The following is a 21,127-nucleotide window of genomic DNA, read 5'->3' as shown; positions in this document are numbered from 1 at the left end:
GGAGAAACAGGTGACAGGGGCAGTGCTGTAAATGGGTATTAGCCCCTGTGAAGACTGAACTCCCCCTTAGTTACTTCTGTGGAGTGATGCTTCTACATTCAAAGTGCCACCCCTTTCCCTGCCTAACACCTCAAACTTTATTGTGGTTATCTGCACTTGTGGCAATCGGAGATCCAGCTGGATTTTAAAAGTAATGAATTCACAAGAGGAGACCCGTGGAATGGACATTTTTAAATAGGGATGAGTGAGAGGACAAAGTGAATTTTCTGGGGGAAGGCAGACTTGGCAATACAGACAACAGTAAAGTTCTAGGGCCCTAGAAGTGGGAGAATGGCACTAGAAAACAGGTGAGGAATGCCAGAAAGGGGAGGGTCAGGGATTTTCTTTCCAAAGGGTAAACTTATTTAGAGGTGGGGTCTTGCTCAGACTGGCCTCCAGCTCCCAGGCTGAAATGATCCTCACGTTAGCTGGGACTAGAGGTACGTGCCATCACTCCAGGCTTTTACTTCCCAAAGCTCATTTACTTCAGACTTATCCTTTATATATGTAAAGCAATTAAGATAATGGATTGCATAAAATCAAGTTGCTAGGATAAAATTTCTAATTTCATTCATGTTAAAGATTTGGATAGGCTTGGGAAAACTGTTCTAAGCCTACCTAAAGAGGGATAGCCTTATTTTATTTTCTCAAATAGGTAGCAAATAATTAAATGTATAAGAATACAATAAACATATCTCAAAAAAGAATGATACAACTTTTATTTTCCATGGATTTTCAAGATACTTTTGCTACACAGTTTATGTATTCTTATGAGATTATATTTTACCATTTGTATGAAGTTTAATCTTATACAATTTTAAGGTGATATGTTTGGTAGTGTATCTATAACCTTTAAAAAGTTTAGAGTTTTTGGAATGTACAGTATATGAGGTAAAATCAAGATTACATTAAAAATTGTTTTCTCCTCTGCACTAATTTTGCAGTGAGGCTCAAATGGCAAGTACACTATTAAATGACATTTACTATCAAAAATAGGAGTTCATTTGAATTACTATGAAAAACATAAGCCACTGTAACTTGTCACAGTGGCACATTTTACCATTTTAGACATTCAACTATATAGAAATCTCTGGGCTCTTACACTCAAACTCATTTGTACTGCCAAATGTGGCACTTTTAAGAATAAGTTTCTAGAAAACAATCGCAATTGCTGTTGTTTTGGGGGAAGGTTATTACCCTATACATAAGAGATTAAATAAAATGTAAACATACAGTATATTATAGTGACAGATCATTCTTACCACTCGGAAAGGCCAAGTTTATCCGTTTCTTTTTTGAACAAAGTTAATGTTTTTTTCTACAGCACAGATCATTTGACAAAACAGTTACAATACATGCCCATTCTATTAAGGGAAAGTCTTCAGAGATCTTCAAAGCACAAAACGTATGTTCCTTTTTTTCAAAGACTGACAGAAGTGCTTAGTAATCACTAAAATGCTAACTTCAGCAACTAAAAATTAGTGATTCACTATCCTAAAATTCAAATAATAAATTAAAAAAGCTAGTTACAGGTGTTTTACAGATAACAGATGTGATAAAACAAGAATTTTAGATAGTTTCATTACAAACTGTATTATTACTGGCAGTCATCAACATCTAAGCAAGATGTACAATGTGATACTCGACAAGATTCAATCTGATCATCCAATAACTCACAAATGCAAGCTCACAAAACATTAATGAATTATGCAATTGCAAAGTGCTCTAATGCAACATTAACCACATGCAATCAACATTTGGAACAGTATCCAAACAGACATTACACATTAAACATTAGTTTTTCAAGAAAGAAAGCAGCTTGAAGTTTACTGGTGCAAATTAATTTTGTCTTCAGATTTGGTGCCCCAAATAAAAAAGGTTAGGTTTGATTATGAATTTTGATGGTGATGGCAGTAGTTATAGGAGAAGCAGCAAAATTTATGGGAGTTCTTCAAAATTAGCCTATACCAGAGAGGTGGAAGAGATGTGTGTATATATATTTCTACACTAGGTCTGTATAGTTTATATATATGCCATATATGTATGTGTATGCCTTTACAAACCATACATATAGTCCAAAGGCTCACAAAACAAGCCGAGTACGTTTGAAATTCAGAGTTGGTTTTATGATGATTTTTTTTTTTTTAAGTTACTACCTAAAAGTCTCTTTTTCCATGTTCTCAAGACTTGAAGAGGTACTTTTGGAGTAAACATTGAAATATTTTTAGGCCAAGTAAACTGCCTGTGCTTTCTTTAAGTGACTTATCTGTGAAGCCATGAATATATACTTGTAATGAAGAACTCCACATTTATCAAACAAGAAGGTTCCTTTTCACACATATTCTTTCATCCAGTTTTTGCTAAGCCCCTCCAGTTATTCATCATAATCCCACTTACCAAATAATTAAGACAAATGAGGAGGTAGAAATATAGCACTAGATTGCTTTCACAGCATCAGACTTTAACATTTTAATATAGCACATTAGTGTAAATTCTAGTCATTCTGAATTTTTCACTTGGTAATAATCTTTATCAGGTTATCATTGTTTCGCTCATGGTGACTGGTCAAAATTATCAATTATAAATTGTTGTCTCTTAGAAAGTTTGTTTTATAAGAAGGCGTGTCAAAAAAAAAAAAAAAAAAAAAAAAAAAAAAAAGAGAGAGAGAAAAAGAGAGAGAAATAGGAGAAGTCAAAGTACCAACCAAAAGCCCACCCCAAATTGATATTTCTGTGGCTTGCATTCTAATAAAGTGCCAGCCTCTACCTAACAATATGAGCACTGAAAATGGCAAAAAATGATGTGCTATAGTTTCAATGCCAGTGCTAAATGCCATCGTTTTTGTAAAAGCGTTACAGAAATAATTTTAGTACATGACAAAATAAAATGTAATACAGTGTTAAAATAAAGTTATATTTTCACTTGATTACAAAGTACTGAATGATAAAGGCAATCAAAATGGAAAAAAAAGCAAACAGCACAAGGATGACAGCAGCACACTGCTCATCACTAAGTGTGCGCCGGGTCCGGGTGCTTTCCACAGTGTCTCTGTTGGTGCTGGCTGGTGGTTCTGTCCTCTGAGAGATGAAGAGCACCGTGGTGCTGTAGGGACCTACTAGGTCCTGGTGCCCCATAGGATCTTGGCACTGGCGAATGGCACACACTCTGAAGCGATATTCACAGTTCAGTTGGAGGCTGGAATACCGGAAGGAAGAGTCGGGACCTTTGTAAATCTGTCAATGAAATATTAAAAGGAAGAATTGTGTGGAGTTTGGCCAGAAAATGTGTTAACAATGACTAGTTTTAGAATTATTTTTGACACGAAAGCTAGTAAATATCATTGATTTTATTTTTTGCAATACTGGGGATCGAACCCAGGAGCGCTATACCACTGAACTATATGCCCAGTCCTATTTTTATACTTTGAGACAGGGTCTTTCTTGCTAACTTGCTAAGATCCTGTCTGGGAATGTGGCTCAGTGGTAAAGTGCTCCTGGGTTCAATCCCCAGTACCAAACCAATAAACAACACATAAAATAAAACAAAACAAAACAAAACAAAACAACCCCACACATCCTACCTCCAAAAAAAAAAAAAAAAAAAAAAAAAAAAAAAAAAAAAAAAAATCAGAGATCTGTCAGAAAGGAGAAATATCTTAACTATATTCATTATAGTTCATTATATTCATTATAGTTAACTATATTCATTATAGTTATGGTTAGAGCTAATTTAAGGAGGTTAATATACTTATTAATGAATATAGTTAGAAATTTAGGTAGGTTTAATGTAAGAGGGGCCACTTTAGGAGTATAACATTAAAATAGTATTAAAGGAATTCTGATCATGTTGTGTGAAGGACTGAAGGGACCTGGATAGGACATAGGCTCTTGCTGTACATAGGGCTATGACATCCTGATGTAGTCCTCCCACCCCCTTTTCTGGTACTGGGGATGGAACACTGAGTCACATCCCCAGCCCAATTTTTTAATTTTGAGGCAGGGTCTAGCTAAGTTGCCTAGATTGGTCTCAAACTTGCATTCCTCCTGCCTCAGTCTCCTGATGAACTGGGATTACAGGCATGTACTACTGATCTCAGCCTGATGTATTTTTTGTGAACCTAGAAATGACTTTTGAAAGAGCTGGGTGCAGGGGGCTGGGTGGTAGAGCGCTTGCCTCTTATGTGGGAAGCACTGGGTTTGATCCCCAGCACCACATAAAAATAATAAAGATGTGTCCACCTAGAACTAAAAATATACATATAAGAAAAAGGACATATACTATTAAAGAAAAAAAAAGAGCTGGTAGGAAAGAAAGAAAAAAGACTATATATATATATGTTATAGATGGACATAACACCTTTATTTTACTTATTTTTATGTGGTGCGAGGATGGAACCTAGTGCCTCACACATGCTAGGCAAGTGCAACCACAGTCCCAGGACCAAGATGATCTTGTCGATGCCCATGATACTAATGAAGTGAGGAAGAAGTTGGAAAAAAGAAATTAGAAAGACGATGATATCGAGTTTTCTCAATTTTGTGTTTCAAAACGTTGGGAAGATCTGAAGGGAGACATCTTCTAAATAGCTGGAGATACAGGATTAAAGAGAACCGATTAACTTGCTAGAGCTAATTTAAGGAGGTTAATATACTTAAGAGAAGCGATTCAAATAAGCCTCATGCTTGAGATGAGCTGGGTTGTATTTTAAAATGAGAAGTAAAAATTAAAATGAATAACACCACTTCTATCCTTCCCCCCTCATTACACGTTTGACCTTAAAAGAGAAAATAAAAATTTGAAATTCAAAAATTTTTTGGTTGTTAGCTACTATTCAGATAAATTACATATAATTCAAACAACATAGCCCTTTGTATTTGTTGTGAATTTATTATCTATTCACAGATAGAATGAGGCAAATATTAACATAGATTTACAGTTAAGGGAATACCAAGTAAGAGATTACCTGGTAATTAACTTTGCATTTTAATAGGGAACTACAGATTAAAATGTAAGCTTATGAAGTTTGTACGTGTCCAGTTAGCCAAGAACTTTCAAACAGTATGCCAAGTGCAATTGAACTTTACAGGGAAACCTTCAAAGAAATTTAAAATTTCATAAATTGATATCTATTTTAGTATCATAAATATTTTGTACTATAAAGAAAATAACAATTGAAGAATTAGGATCAAGAAAAATGAATCTGGTATCTTACCTGATTTTATCTATCTCTACATTCTAAAAACCCATTTCATTGGCTAAACTTAATTTACCAAGTACTCATACTAAAATTCAAAATAGTTATCTTCTGAAGACAAGTGCATGTGTTTATCATCAAAGGTATCAGCTTTTGAGGCTGTTTTTAAACAGAGGAACAGATTTTAACTACCACTACTTCCTGTGTGTATTACATAGCCATATCTGGTTTTGCAGTGAATCATATGCACAATAAATATTATAGTTTAAGACAATAAGTTTAGCAACATATTACTTCTGAATTGAGTACAACTTAAGTCATCCCTTAACATATATTATGTATTTGATTAATCAAAAATAATTATAAGAACATATATGGCACATGTTGTCATATAATGATACATACAGTTACATGTGATTCTTGTTTAATTTGTTAAATTATAATTGTAAATAATTGTTTCATGGTGAGCAATACATTAAAACAGTAAAAATCCTCATAACTAAATACAGAAAAATAACCAGCAGCTTGTCTATCTTCTGTCTCCTTTATTACTGAGAAGGGAACTGTAAGCAGAGTCTTTTGAGCAGTTATAAAATTTACCATGCATGAATTCTAAAGTTTTTTGTGATAGGAACCATGTGAAACTTAAAACAAAACAAAACAAAACAAAACAGAATTATGCACTGGATTAGGCAAAGGAGAATGAAGGGGAAGGGAGGGAGGATGGAAACAGGAAAGAGAGTATAATGAATGGGACAGAACTTTCCTATGTTCATATATGAATACACGACCAGAGTAACTCCACATCATGTACAACCACAGAAATGGGAAGTTATACTCCATGTGTATGTCAAAATACATTCTACTGTCATGTGTAACTAAAAGAACAAATAAAAAATATAAAAAATAAATAAAGCAAAACCACTCCCCCAAAACAAAAAACAAACAAAAACATAATCAGAATTGTGGGCTCCATTCTCAGATAGTCAGTCATTAGGTCTGTAAGCCACTCTGAGAACCCAGGTCCTGACAATCTGAATTTGGAAGCTTATGAAAGGAAGAAGTAGATTCTGTATGAATCCACGGTGTCAACAATTTTTCCTGCTATGATAGCATGTGCTAACTTGACTGGGCTAAGGGGATGCCCAGACAGTAGGAGAACACCGCTTCAGAGTATGTTTGTGAGGGCCTTTCTGAAACAGATTAGGCTATGAATTGGTTCAGTGAGTAAAGAAGGTAGTTTCCATCAAGGTGTTTGGAATCATCCAATCTTTAAATAGAACAAAAAGGCAAGTATGTTCTCTCTGGTTGGCTGGAACACCATTTTTCCTGTTCTTGGACTCTGGTGTTCATAGTCCTTGGGCCTTTGGATTCTTAGGAATTAGGGTTTGAACTGCAACTATACTACTGGCTTTCCTCAGCCCCAGGCTTACAGATGACAGACTGTGGAACTTAGCAGCCTCTGTAATTGAGCAAACCAATCCATCAAAATAAAATCATTTCTGAGATACTTCTATCTAAAGGGCCTGTTGGTTCTATTTAGACCCCTCACCTACCAATACCAAAAGTGCTCTAATTTTTGAAAGGGGTGTCAAACTCTCTCCACTACTCAAGTCCATGTACAAGGAGAGGCTGGCCTCATTCTTAGCTCCAAAGGTGGACTCTGGTTGGTTTAAGCCCTAGCATAGTCATTGGTCTTTGAAATTTTAGTGCTTTCTTTAAGTGCATGAGTCAAATTCTCTACTGCTAGGTGAAGACACTGAAGACAGTGAGAGAAACCAAGTCCCTGATGATTTCATTCAGTTATTGGAGCAACCAAGTCTGCCTACCTTTTTGGTTTTTCCCTATGAGGATTTACACTTAGTTGCTCAAACGCCAGCTCTTAGTTTTCCTGGTACTTGCAAAACTCCCAGCTTGTTGATCAGCTTTGAAAGTGGCTCTATTGCCTTCCAAACTTTCCACACCACCTTGTTACACCATCTAAAATGCCGTTTTTGGTTAGAAAGCATTTGCTTTTAAAAACGAATACACTTATGAGAAGCTTAAAGAGTCAGTAGATATTTGACACATAAATTTCCCAAAGTGTGTTTCTCCTAATAACTAGTAAGGTCAGTTATATATGTATATAGGAATTAGCATGTATGTGAGGGAGGAAGGGAAGAGTACAGATCATGGAGAACTGGGGCAATTCCAGATGAAGTGCTATTGACAGGCACAGGGCAAGAAGACACCACAGGTTTGGAGGAAAGTCATTGATGAAAAATGGATGAAGAAAGGTAAGAAAGTAAAGCAATCGATTTGTTTCTAAGCTTGGCTCAGGGTCATAGATACTTGCTGCCAGGCTAATTTCTCCACCTTAAAGATATCAACAATTCTTACTGCTAAAGAATGAAGACCCATCCATACCTGGCTTTTTCCACAACATACTCCATCCTTGAGCCTCCTGAAGTCACACTTTAAAGTTCATGGTTCCCTTTAAGTACTCCAGTCCCTGGAGTATTAGTTATATGACACTACTTTTGGAAATATTCCAAAGTCCAGCTGGAATTAATTATTATTCTTTGTAAAACAAGTTTTATATTTATTATGACCTTTCACTGGTTAAGTAAAATGTTATTGTAAAATTTCTGCATGCTTGCTAGAATCTAAATGATTTTCTTAAAATTAAAATGGTTAGGGGCTAGAGTTGTGGCTCAGTGGTACAGCACTTGCCTAGCATGTGTGAGACACTGGGTTCAATTCTCAGTACATATATATATAAATAAAATAAAGATCCATTGACAACTGAAAAAAAATAAACCAGTTAATATGGTCTCCCTATAATTCCTTGTACTTAACATTTTATGTGTTGAATATCAAATAAATTATAAATAAAATGCTAAACTCCATAAAATAAACTGGCCTCTTAAATGGCTTTTAAACTTCTGGAATACAAGTTGTAAGTTGTAAAATTTTATAAATTTTTAAAGAGATTTAGATGAGCATCTATAGGATGAAGTTCTAAGGAAATCTTAAGTTTTACAATGTATAATCTAAAGTAAGTTTAGTGAAGAAAGGGTTAATTTAGCTTTTAAGTTATATTAGAATTAGCACTGGTGTTTCATGTAGTGACATTAACTCATTAAAATTCATATACTACTCAAATGTGGGGTCCCTATTTCCTTTAAACATGATAATAAAATTATATTTTCTTTAATATTAATTTTGCTTCCTCCTTGGAAGGAAACTTGCTTATCTGAAAATTACATTTCAAATCTAATTACTGTGTAAATTTGCAGATGGCTTAATAAAGAAAAACAATCATGTGCTGAATTTAATCTAACTCTTTGGACCTTTCGTAATCCTAGTTAAGATGTTATGTGTCTATATTTAACACAATTTGAAAGAAAAATATATACTAAAAATTCTATTAATAATTAGAACAGCACAGGATGGAATAAAACAGATGGCTGATTTTCTAGTGGGAAAATAAAATATAAGATACAGTACATTTAAAACAGCCCACATTAAGAGTTCTCAAAAATGAAGGTTGACAGCAAAAAAGGACAGTAAGATGAAATGCTTACAGACATTGTCAGAGTCATATTTATTTTAAATCAGAATGGACAGAATGCCCTTATTTATTTTTATGTGATGCTAAGGATCTAACCCAGTGCTTCATACTGCTAGGCAAGTGCTCTGCCACTGAGCTACGGCCTGAGCCCACGAGTCATATATATATATTTTTTTATAACACTGACAACTCCCCACTCTACCTAGGAAGTTATCTTCAAAATTTCTCCGCTAAGAAGGCAACACTTCCTCTAGATTTCCATTAACAACTGTTTTACTGCTATATTTAAGCACTATATAATAATGATGATTATTACTATTATTGTAAAAGCCTCCTTATTGGTCTCCTGCTTCTGCCCCTGTCCCGCTCCAGTTTCAACACTATATTCTGGTCAAAATCCTCCACTTGCTTCTGAAATCACATGGAGTTAAAGTTACTCTATAGCCTTTAATGTCTGTCCTACATGACATTCCTATAATCTTCACATCACATTGGCTTCCTTATAGTTCATTTTCCAAAAGGAGCGTCATTTAACTGTCTTTAGAGCTTGAAGTGCTTAGGAGGGACCCTGAATTCTTAAGTGTGGCTTCAGTAAGGCTCAAGAAGGGAGTAAGTAACTGAGGAGGCAGGTCTTGGTAGGTCTTTATTCTCTAGCAGTAGCAAAACTGTTGACTACCATTAGCCACCAGACTTCATCAGCAATTCTCTCTAGGGTTCCCTCTGTCTCACTCATATTGGCCTTCTTATTGTTCGTCAAATTTAACAAACATGTTCTTGCCTCAGAGCTTATTCTTGGAACACTTTTCTCCTCGGTTTCTCTTGGATCCTTCTCCCTGTGGTACTATTTCTTTTACCCTATTTTATTTTTTCTCCAATGCTCTTAGAACTGTCTGACATACTATATATACTGATGGTGTTTATTTGCCTTTAATATGTCTTCCTCCAAAAGAATGTAAACTCCATGGACTAAAGACTTTTTGTTCAGTGCTATACACTGACAGTTTAGCAGAATTCAATGAAGAGTTGTAGAATAAATGAATAACCTGTTCTAGTGAAGCTCATGTCCCAAATATTCTGAATCCTAAGATCTTTGGAACATACTCTATATTGAAAAATATTTCTAAATCAAAATGGTAAAGATGGTCAAATCTTGTACTGAAAATACATAAAAATGAAAAAAAGATAAAATAGATATCCATGAAATTGTATCTTGACACATACCTGTTTGAAATCTGAATCTTTTCCCATCATAACTTGAAGACTGTAAATAACTGGATCACCTTTCATTGGCTGTAAACATTCCCAAGTAATTTCACAAATGTGATCATTTAATTTCTCTATTTTGGGGGCTATAGGGAAGAAATATAAATAAGATGTGCTGATCCATTTATTTTTTAAAAAATATTTTTATTTGTAGATGGACATAATACTTTTATTTATTTTTATGCGGTTCTGAGGATTGAACCCCACTGCCTCACACATGCCAGGCAAGCACTCTACCACTGAGCTACAACCCCACCCACTTGATTTTTAACTTCATATATCATACTTGCTTTAATAAACATAAACAAACCTATAAAACCCAATAAACAAAATAAATATCAGTAAATTTTTGGTATCTGCATACAAAGAAGTTAAGAAAATCAGTATGTTTTTTCTTTTCTGTGGTATTGGGATTTTAACCCAGGGGTGCTCTACCACTGAGCTACATACACCCCAATCCTTTTATACATTTATTTTGATACAGGGTCTTGCTAAGTTGTTGAGGGTGGTCTTGAAGTATCTGAAATCCTTCTGCCTCAGCTTCATGAACTGCTGGGATTATAGGCATGCACCAACAAACCTGGCTAAAATCAACACTAAACTGGATGAGGGAACAGAATAATATTCCCAGTGAAACTCATCAAAATTATTAGAAAGACTATTCAAGAAGAATCCCGTTAATTCTAGATCTGCTTAACAAATGAGCTCTTGATGATCCAGGATACTGTCCTAGAAGTCTTTGTGATGAGTCCTTGGAGTTCAAAGAACTTAAGTATTTTGGCTAAATGCACAAAATGCAATCCTTGCAAGGCTCATTTTAAAAAGAGTACTTTGAAATTAGATTTATGTATACACAAATGTGTGTGTATATGTGTACATGTTTGTGTATAAATCTGATTGAAAAATCCAAGCAAAGCAAGTAAAAATTTGTTTTACTTAGCAGAAGACTTGCCTCTCCCTCTGAATGATCTGAATGAATAAAACAGCCATGATTTAAAACAATCATATTATGCTTTTCTTCCCTTAAGTAACAAAAGCAGAAACAGAAAACGAGCCTATTAGAAAACTAGTCTATTCAGGTTAGCATTTTTAATTGTTAAAGTGACCAGTGACAAAATCCAGTACTTGTTTAAGTATTAACGTGTCAGATAAAATAGCCTTTATTATTGAAGAAAACTCCCGGTAGGTAGGCTTGTCTGTGTTAGACATATACTCAGTACTAAGTTTTAATAAAAGTAAACAAAACACTTTATGAAAATGTAAAATTGATTTATTATTAAAGAAAAGAACAGCAAGATGTATAACTTACCTTTCAAAGCAGCTGGGACAGATTTTGGAGTAGTGAAAATATATTCTTGGGAGAAGGGGCCTTCTCCAGCTTCATTACAAGCTTGAATACAGAATTTATAGGATGTTGACTCAGTAAGTCTTTGTACTTTATATGTATGACATGGTCCTCTGTACAAGGATACAAACCTAAAATGGAAATAACTCTTTATTAAATAAACAGACTTTTATAAAAATGTTTTCAAAATTACTAAAAAAGTACAGTTGGGTACATTATTTAGAAATAAGAAGTTACTGCAAAAATTTAAAGCCAGAATTGTTTGTCACTCCAAACATATCATCTTTTTTGTTTTTCATCATCATCAGATGAAAATCACAGATTGATAGATTCCCAATTTGACTGAAAGTCTCTTACTAAATTTCATGTCCAACTACTCTTTTTTTTCGTTACTGGGGATTGAACCCAGGAGTGCTTAACCACTGAGCAATATCCCCAGCCTTTTTATTTTGTATTTTGAGACAGGGTCTTGTTAAGCTGCTCAAGGCTGCACTAAGTTGCTGAGGGTGACTTTGAACTTGTGATCCTCCTGCCTCAGCCTCCTGAGTGGCTGGGATTACAGGTGTGTGTCGCTGTGCCCAGCTGTGTCCAACCATTCTAAATTGGTTTTTCCTCAGGCATCTGGTAACCATGACTTTGTTTCTGATTGTAGTCTTCTAATATATACTTCCACAACATGTTTCTATTTTTATTTTTCTTGTCTTTAACTGGGAAAAAACAGAACACTTAATTTCTAGGCAAAATTTTAGTTGATTTACATTTTCTGGAGATTTATAATAATTTGAGAAAATATGAAATTTCAAATAAATTATACACTTGGAATTGTTTGGTGGAAGTTTAATATTACATATTCTAATATTTTATCTATAAGCCAAGTGTTTCCCAATATTTTTGATTGTCTATTTCTAAAATTTTTGGAAGTTGGGGAACAAATAATGAATGCTTTTATAGTGCTAACAGTATGAAAATTGTAGTCAGGTTAAAAATGAAGAAACATTTAACGACCTGAAGTAACAGTATTTCCAAGCAGCAATTATTAGATAAGTTTTGTCTTTTTTTGAAAGGACTGGCTATTTTTTACTTTTGCAGCATGGAACTTAGAATGTCTAGATTCATGACTGGACATTCATCTTGCCAAACCAACAAATTAGCCACACTGCTATATGGCCAGCTTTTTAAATGCAGCTTACATAGGCTTCATTTTGCTATCTTTGTCTCAATCTTTTGCTAAATTTTAGCACTCTGCTCTTAGAACAGAATGTAAATATTTTATTCGTTCTTTTGTAACGCTTAAAAAAACCCTGTAAGATTAAAGTCGATACCCTTTAAAAAGAAAAGGAAAAAATTTGAGATAAAAAGCTTGAGCTAAACTGGGCATGATGGTGCATGCCTGTAATTCCAACTGCTTAGGAGACTGAAGCAGGAGGATCACAAGTTCAAAGCCAGCCTTAGCAATTTAGTGAGGCCTTAAGCAACGTAGGGAGTCCCTGTCTCTAAATGAAATATAAAAAAAAGAGCTGGGGTAGCTCAGTGATAGAGCACCCCTGGGTTCAATTCCCAGTACAAAAAAGACAAAATTCTAATAAACTGAGTGAAAAGTAAAAAACCAAAATTCAAAAGTCTTAAAATATTATAATAGCTGTGGAGGGTATATGACATTGTTTATATGGGGTAAAAACGTGAACAAGCAACCCTAAATTGGTATTTGAATAATAACTATTACAAATATTTTCAATAACATTATAACTCAAACGCAGGGTTTAGCTGGGCAGCATATATGGTATAACTGGAAATAGTATAACATGTACATGAAAATGTAAAAGACAGAAACCCATATAAGAACCAGAATGAAAGGGAGAATAGCAAAGAGACTAGATTAATCACAGGATTTACCCAAGACTGAACAGTAAGGAGCTGAACTGTGTTCACCTAGCGTGTAGGTCCTTCTGTCAGGAATGTGGAGGAGAGTAAGACATAATCCCTGCCCTTTAGGATCTCAGAGATCTTAAAGTAAATCACAGTCAGTTGCTGTGAAATTATGCCCTGCTGAAAATAACTTCAGAGTTATTTTGTAGACAAGATTACATTTTATGAAGCAAGTAAATGGGTTGGAGAAGAGATCCAAAGGAAAGCCCACTTAATTTTTTTCTAATTTAGCATTCCACTCAAATTATGAAGTTATCTTCTAATATTCTGTTTTATTTTTAATTTTTTTTTTTAGTTATTGATGGACCTTTATTTTATTCATTTATTTATATGTGGTGCTGAGAATCGAACCCAGTGACTCACACATGCTAGGCAAGTGCTCTACCACTGAGCCACAATCCCAGCTCTCTTCCAATATTCTGAACACAGTACACTTAAAAAGGATTTCTTATGATAACTGCAACTGTTTCTGCAACCTTATTTACTTCTATAATTTATAAAAATTTATATATACTTAAAACCTAAAAAAACTATATTAAAAAAGTTAACGACCTACCTTCCATTCTTATCCTCCATCTGAAGGTGATACTGGATAGAATCTGTTGACAATGTCTTTGGGGTTCCTTCTCCCCATTTCAGCTTAAGGTTCTGGTGGTTAAAGGCAACACATTCCAGACGAGGTGGGTCAGGAGGGAGGGGCTTAGTTTTCAATTTTATCATATGGCTGAAAGGACCAGCTCCAAGGCTATTCAAGGCTTGAATTCGTATTCTAAGTTCCACATTAAAAAAAAAGAAAAAATTAAGTTTATGATCACTTTATTTAAAGTGTTTCTCTGGTCTAGGCAAAAATGAACATCTTTTAGAGTGTACCTGTATGTTGTATCTGGTTGTAAATTGTGTATTACATAGCTTGTAATCTTTCCCACTGTCAAGGGCTGTTTATCTCCAAAGTCTATGCTGTAGGCAAGGATTTCTGAACCATGATCACAAGGCTTTTCCCAGCTTATTGCAAGGGATGTAGAAGGTGAATAATGGAGATTTTCTATATCATCATCACTTATTTCTTGAAGACAAGTCACAATGGCAGGAACTGATGGTGGAGTCACACAAGCTACTACTTCACTGAAAGGGCCTGCACCCACAACACTCAGAGCCTACAAAGCAACAAAGCCTCCAGGTTAACAAAGACACAACCATGAAAATGCTCATGAAACAGAAAACTCTGGACGGAGTACAGGACAAGGAACCAATCACTTTTACCTGGACTCTGCAATAATAGGTGGTTGCTGGTGAAAGTCCCTTTAATTCATAACTGAGGCCAGGCCCACAATAACATATCTGCATACTTCCTTCAACTCCGCCCCACTCCAAACGATACTCGGTGACATCGGTTCCATTACTCAAAGGAATCTAAGTTAAGAAAAAGTATAAAGTTCTTAGCCTTTATATTGGCTAAATAACTTTTGGGCAAAAATGTTCTTTCCCTAAGCATATTAAAAACTCAATTATTTTTTAATTATTTAAGGAGTTAATTGAATTTTTCTTTGTTCTAATTAGGTATACATGACAGTAGAATGCATTTTGACACATCATACATAAATGGAGTATAACTTCTCATTCTTCTGGTTGCACATGATGTACAGTTACACGGGTCCTGTAATCACATACGCACATAGGGTAAGGTCTGATTCATTCTACTATCATTTATTTTTTAACTTATTTAAAACATTCAAACACAATCAAAACTTCATTTATATATTCTTATTTATTGAAACTCTGAATTTAAGACTGGTCAAAATTATAACTTGAATTAGAAGTAGAAATATGATCAGGAGTCACTTTAGAAAGAGTATTTTAAGGTAAATATATTTCAAATAATTATATTAGGTAATATAAAATGTTAAACCACATACTAACATTTTTCTTGTTACATTTCAAAGGAAACTGCAGATATGTTTATCATTACTGATTAATACTATGTACAATAAAATACCCTAGAGATAACCAATATAGGAGAAATAGCATTATACCAATTCCTATGAATGTTTGTTCTGAACATTAAGTTCACTACTGGCTGAAGTAGTTCAGCACTGAGACAAAGCCTTTCATAAAAATATAAAGCACATCATGAACAAGAGTCCAAAAACTTGAAGATATACCTACTCAAATGTTTCAAAGAGGAAGCAAAATTCACTTCGTATCATATGAATTTAACTAGAACTAATTATGTGTAATAATTTAGGAGGCAAAAAAGAATTATTCTTTTATGTAAACTATTCATTGCACTCATTTAGGAAAGTAAACATGTGTCAATGGAAATTACAATACCTCCCAATTCACTTGTGCACAAGTAGCAGATCTGCATGTTACTTGCGGGGGTTTGCATTGATCTGGTGGTCCAGGGGCTGTAGTAATATCACATTTTTCTGAAAATGGTCCAAACTAGAAAAACAACATAACCAGCATTTTTATTTTTCACCCTTTAATGTCTACTGATTACACAGAATTCCTTATTTAAGGATTCACTAATAATTAAGTTCATCTTCCCTGCCTTTCAAGATTAATTTGGTCATAACATAAATCTACAAGTAATCACAGAAAGTAAAAAGATTTAATAATCATGAAGTGAAGGAGTGGGGAATTTTAAAGTTTCATTCACTATACTTTCTTCTGTCCCTCATTCACTCCATGAATTTGTTGTTGTTTATTTTTTTGAGGTGCTGAGGCTCAAACCCAGCGCCTCTCAAGTGCTAGGCAAGTGCTCTACCACTTAGCCACGACCTCAGCCCCTCATGAATTAGTTTTTGTAAGCAGGGCAAGGCATTAAGGAATTCAGCAGGTGAAAATAAGAAGGAATTATGTAAGGGATGAAGAAATGGATATCAACTAAAGGCATGGGGGATGGTAAGCATAAATTACATCTTAAAATCTGGAATAGCTCTAGAAGGGTCAAAAATGTATATTCTTTGGAAATATAGAAAGCAAATACATAATTTTTTATATTTATTTTTAGATGTTGATAGACCTTTATTTTATTCATTTATTTATATGTGGTGCTGAGTATCAAACCCAGTGCCTCACAAATGCTAGGCAATAGCTCTATCACTGAGCCACAACCCCAGCCCCTAGAAGGCATAAATTAAGATACATAAAACATAAATTAAGATATTAGTATTAAACATGCTATCACAAGATGCCCTTCATATAGAAAAGAATGACATTAAGAACTGCCCACAAAGTCTATAAATTTGTCATGGAAGAAATTTAAAAATGAGTTAACAGAGATAAATACAGAACTCAGTTGGAGCTAGGATATGAAATGTAGTACAGCCCACTAAAATCCGAAATGGGGAAAGGAGACTTGTCATTTAATTTGTAAAGTTTTAATTACTAAATAGTTCACAAAGACAGTGTCACCCCTTTAAGTAAGAAATTATTGCTTTGTCCTTAGGGAAAAACTGCCTTAATGAATAGAGAGAAGAAGTGCCATACTTTTTGTTTTTTTTGGTACTGGGGACTGAACCCAAGGACATTTTACCACAGAGCTACATCCCCAGTTCTTTTTATTTGAGACAGGGTCTCACCAAGTTGCTTAGGGCCTTGCTACTTTGCTGAGGCTGGCCTTGAACTAGTGATCCTCCTGCCTCAACCTCCTAAGTCACTGGGATTACAGGTGTGTGCCACTGCATTTGTTAAGAAGTATCATACTTGGGTAGAAAGACCTTTGGCTCTGGAGTCTGACAAGCCTGGGTTTGTAGCTCACTCTGTTATTTGTGTGTGTGATTATGGGCAAGGTACTTGTGAGCTATGGAGGTTATCACAACTTTTGTTCATTTTATAAAACTATATAGACACATAGGTAATATTTTAAAAATAATTCACACAAAACTAGAAATGCTTAAAATATAAGACCCCACCCTTAGGCAAAATATAAATCACAACTGTTTTCAATTTGAAGTAAATGCTGTGTATAATCAGCCTATGGATGAAGTAACCTTATTGGCATTGGCCTGAAAGGTAAACTTTAACACCACTGAAGAAGTCCCAAGTGTCACAATTCTTTTAAAAAACAAAACAAAACAAAAAAAAACCCTTTATTTAGTATTGACAGTTATTATTATTATGTGGGCTAAGGACTGAACCCAGTGTATCACATGTGCTAGGCAAGTGCTCTACCACTGAGCCCGAGCCCCCAGCCCCAGTTCCCCAAGTATAATTCTAAGTGAGGTCTGAAAATAATAATTCCCTAACAAGTTACAGGGACATAATACATTTTTCTTATTATCATACAGTATTATTAAAAACTGTAAAATTTAGAGTCATGTTGAAATTGAAATTGCAAAATAATGGGTGGGTTGATACTGATAAAATGAAAACACTATTATAATTAGGATTCAGTCAACATGGTCTTCTCACCCCCATTTTGTTAGCTGCACGCAGTCTAAAGCTGTACATCTTTCCAGGAAGAAGGCCGCTCACTGTACATTCCAATTCAGAGCCTTGGTACACTTCTCTGGGTTCATCTTTTTCTGGAGAAGACATTTCCACACCATAATAGGAAATAGGTGATCCACCATCAGCTAGAGGGGGTCCTAAGTGTGGAAAGATTTATGCAATTTATGTGATTTAACAAGATGAACACTTAAAGTGCTAACAATTGTAATTTACTACCAAAATGAAAATTACCCCATCGTAACTGTATTTCTTTTGCTTTGGGTCTACCCTGTAATCTTGGAGGGAGGCATGGGCCGGGAGGTACAGCTGGAGTCTGCACAAGTAAAGATTCAGAGACCTGCCAAAACAAAAGCAAAACAAAAACAAAAATGCCACAAACCAAATAACCAGACTGCTTTGATAAATGAAAAGAACACAAACATAAAGACCATAACCAATAATTTGAAATAATACTTGACTATCAAACGAAAAGGATGAACGTTCTGCATGAAATAAAATTTAATGATCAAAATCACCAAAACCAAAATTTTATATACAAAGACAGGTACCATGTGACTACTATACCCAAAGCAAGTTACTGGAAAAACCCACCAATAAACCCTTCCTTGCTTTATCTAGTTAAAAAACAGTAGGGTTATGGTGGTATATGCTGTAATTCCAGTTACTTTGGAGACTGAAGCAGGAGAATCTCAAGTTTGAGGCCAGTGCTGTCAAAACCCTGACTCAAAAATTAAAATAAAAAGGTCCCGGGATGCACATAGATGGCAGAGCACTTGCCTACCATGTTGAGGGCCCTGAGTTTAATCCCTGGTACTGCAAACCAAAAACAAAAACAACAAACAACCATAAAAACCCAACAAAAAACAAACTACCCAAAACAAACCAAAACAAAACCCACAGATATAAATAAGCAAGTTTTTATTCTGTTGAAAAGGATTCACAAAATCTCTTCTAAGGAGAGGATGTTTTGAATGTTCTCTAAATGCTGCCTGTCTTATTTTCAGGAGGTTTAGACTCTAACAGCTCCTATATTTTAACTTAAATGCTAGTTTATTTATTAAAAACAAAAATCAAAAACTTCCTTTATTTCCACCTAAAAATAATTATAAAATCAGATAAAACTATCTAGGTATTGGAATCTTTCTAGGTATTGCTTTCAGTTTCTATTCCATATACGTACTTGAAAGTCTTAGTTTATTTTATTTATTATTTTTTGTTTTTCAGTCTTTTAATCAGGAAAGAAGTCACTTTGGTCCTAATGAACTTGAAATCTTGATACTTCAATACACAGAGGGCTGTTTTCAGTATTGCTACCACCAAGCCTTTAAACACCCATGTCACAAGGAACTAGAAATGAACTTTATATGAGTACAAAATAGGGAAAATAAAATTGATGACCACTTGACATTAGTCGTTTAGGCATGACCTTTAGAAGTAAAAGGTAAAGGAGGAATTATAATATATTTACGAAGGTAATTTTCTTTAGCTAATATTTTGGGGATACAAGAGGAAATCTCCTTTTGTTGTTCTTGCCACTTGAGTATATTTTCTGCCAGTTCTTCTGTCTCAGTCACCAAAGTATCCATCTTGAAAAAGTCGTGGCCTCATTTTCTTCAGATTTGCATCTAAACGAGGATAATTCTAATTGTTTTCAAGACGGGTTTCCAATCCCTCAATGAAAGTCACAGCCAGCTCCAGCAAATGTACCAAACATCTGTGATAAAAAGCTTCCATAGCTAAGTTTTCCTGGCACATGGGTTTCAACAGTCCTTTGCCTGAGGGACCTCTTCTCTCTTAGCACAGCTCTAGATGATTATTCATACTTTGTAGATCATGATACTTTGAACCAAATAGAAAGGATGAACAATGCTCGCATCTTTTTCTAGTTTTAGAAGTTCAATTTTCAGGCTTTGTTAGATTTCAGCTTGAATATTTGCTGATATGCTGTAGTCTAGAGAATTTCTCAAGCAAGGAGCTGTTTTCCTTTAGATATATTTAACATATCCTCAGTGACATGAAGTGGCTCAACTTCAGCCCTTCCGAGTTTGGCATGGAAGCTGGATCCCATGGGCTGGCAGCAGTCATGGCTCTGACACACTTCCCCGCTTGGCACTGGGAGTGAGCTTGTCTTAGTTTTATTTTAAAAAATATTCTCTTAAAAAGACTTTTATAAATTCAGTGCCACATTCCTTAATTCTGCCATATTAAGGTTTACACAACATTTTTAAACATAAAATATTTGGTTATTGCTTTATTCAAAAAGTCATCCTTACGTAAGAATACTATGATGCTGGAGCTGGGGTTGTCGCTCAGTAGTAGAGCACTTGCCTAGCACACGGGAGGCACTGGGTTGGATTCTTAGCACCACATATAAGTAAAATAAAGGTCCATCAACAACTACAAAAATTTATAAAAAAAAAAAAGAGTGCTATAATTCTGTATTAGCATAACAGGATTTACTGTGTGTATGTGTTTTTGTAAAACTAAGGCGATTTTCTTTCTTTTTTTCCTTTGCAGTGCTGGGAATTGAACCCAGGGCCACAGGTGTGGCTCTACCTTTGAACTACACCTCCAGCCTCAGGGAGATTTTTTTACTGGATTAAATGAAGCAACTGGATCACAAGCCTACTGGGCAGGACTCACACTCAATTTCACAATACTCACATTTTATTTCTTTAGTCTTTTTTTGTGAGGGTAGGGGCGAAGGCAGGTACTGGGGATTGAACCCAGGGATGCTTGACCACTGAGCTGCATCCCTAAATCTTTTTTGAGACAAGATCTTGCTAAATTTCACGGGCTGGCCTTGATCTTAAGATCCTTTTGCCTCAGCGTCTGGAGTTTCTGGAACCACAGGCATGTGCCACTGTACCATGCTTACAATATTCACATTTTCAACAAAATGATCATAATTTGTTCTTTTTTTAGAAGAGCACTTCGTGTTAAATTCCATTTGAAAAATAATAATTATATATAAATGCTCCAAGAAATTATTCTTGGTTAAATTCATTTCAAAAATCATTCTTATTTTTAAAAAAAGTACCTCTCCAGAATAGTGTAAGTTTCTTATATATAATCAATGCACATTTAAATCCACTTTGGTTACTGGGTCTCTAAAATAAAATGGTCAACTTTCCTGAAATAAGTGAAATATTATAACATGTAATATAATAACATTAAATGATACTTAATGGTTTTCCCTGACACACAGTTTATAGGGCAGTAAATCAGTGTACAATTATTTTATTTCTATTTCTGCTTGGTATGGTTATTGAGCATCATCCTAAAATTTAGCTTTATAAAATTTCTTTCAGTGTTCTCATAGCTAAACACCAATGAGACAATAGAAAAGCAT

The 21,127-nt window shown here is 34.8% G+C and overlaps 1 protein-coding gene and 1 pseudogene across 2 annotated transcripts in view; both read right to left on the bottom strand.

Annotated features, from left to right (window-relative positions):
• Positions 1–735: 735 nt before the first annotated feature.
• Positions 736–21,127, bottom strand: part of FNDC3A (fibronectin type III domain containing 3A) — a 171,830-nt gene continuing 151,438 nt past the window's right edge. Inside the window, 9 exon segments of the mRNA XM_079137696.1 lie at positions 736–3,272; positions 10,008–10,135; positions 11,359–11,525; positions 13,877–14,089; positions 14,191–14,474; positions 14,581–14,730; positions 15,649–15,762; positions 17,737–17,912; positions 18,007–18,112. Of these exon segments, the coding sequence (XP_078993822.1) occupies positions 2,958–3,272; positions 10,008–10,135; positions 11,359–11,525; positions 13,877–14,089; positions 14,191–14,474; positions 14,581–14,730; positions 15,649–15,762; positions 17,737–17,912; positions 18,007–18,112 (1,653 nt within the window). The 3' untranslated portion in view covers positions 736–2,957.
• Positions 18,119–21,124, bottom strand: LOC306659853 (HAUS augmin-like complex subunit 2; annotated as a pseudogene). The gene has a single exon. The product of its transcript is annotated as an HAUS augmin-like complex subunit 2 (transcript).

Source organism: Sciurus vulgaris (assembly GCF_902686455.1).
Source record: "Sciurus vulgaris genome assembly, chromosome: 4".
Taxonomy (NCBI): domain Eukaryota; kingdom Metazoa; phylum Chordata; class Mammalia; order Rodentia; family Sciuridae; genus Sciurus; species Sciurus vulgaris.
Note: the sequence above shows the minus strand (reverse complement) of the source record. Positions and strands in the feature narration are given on the sequence as shown.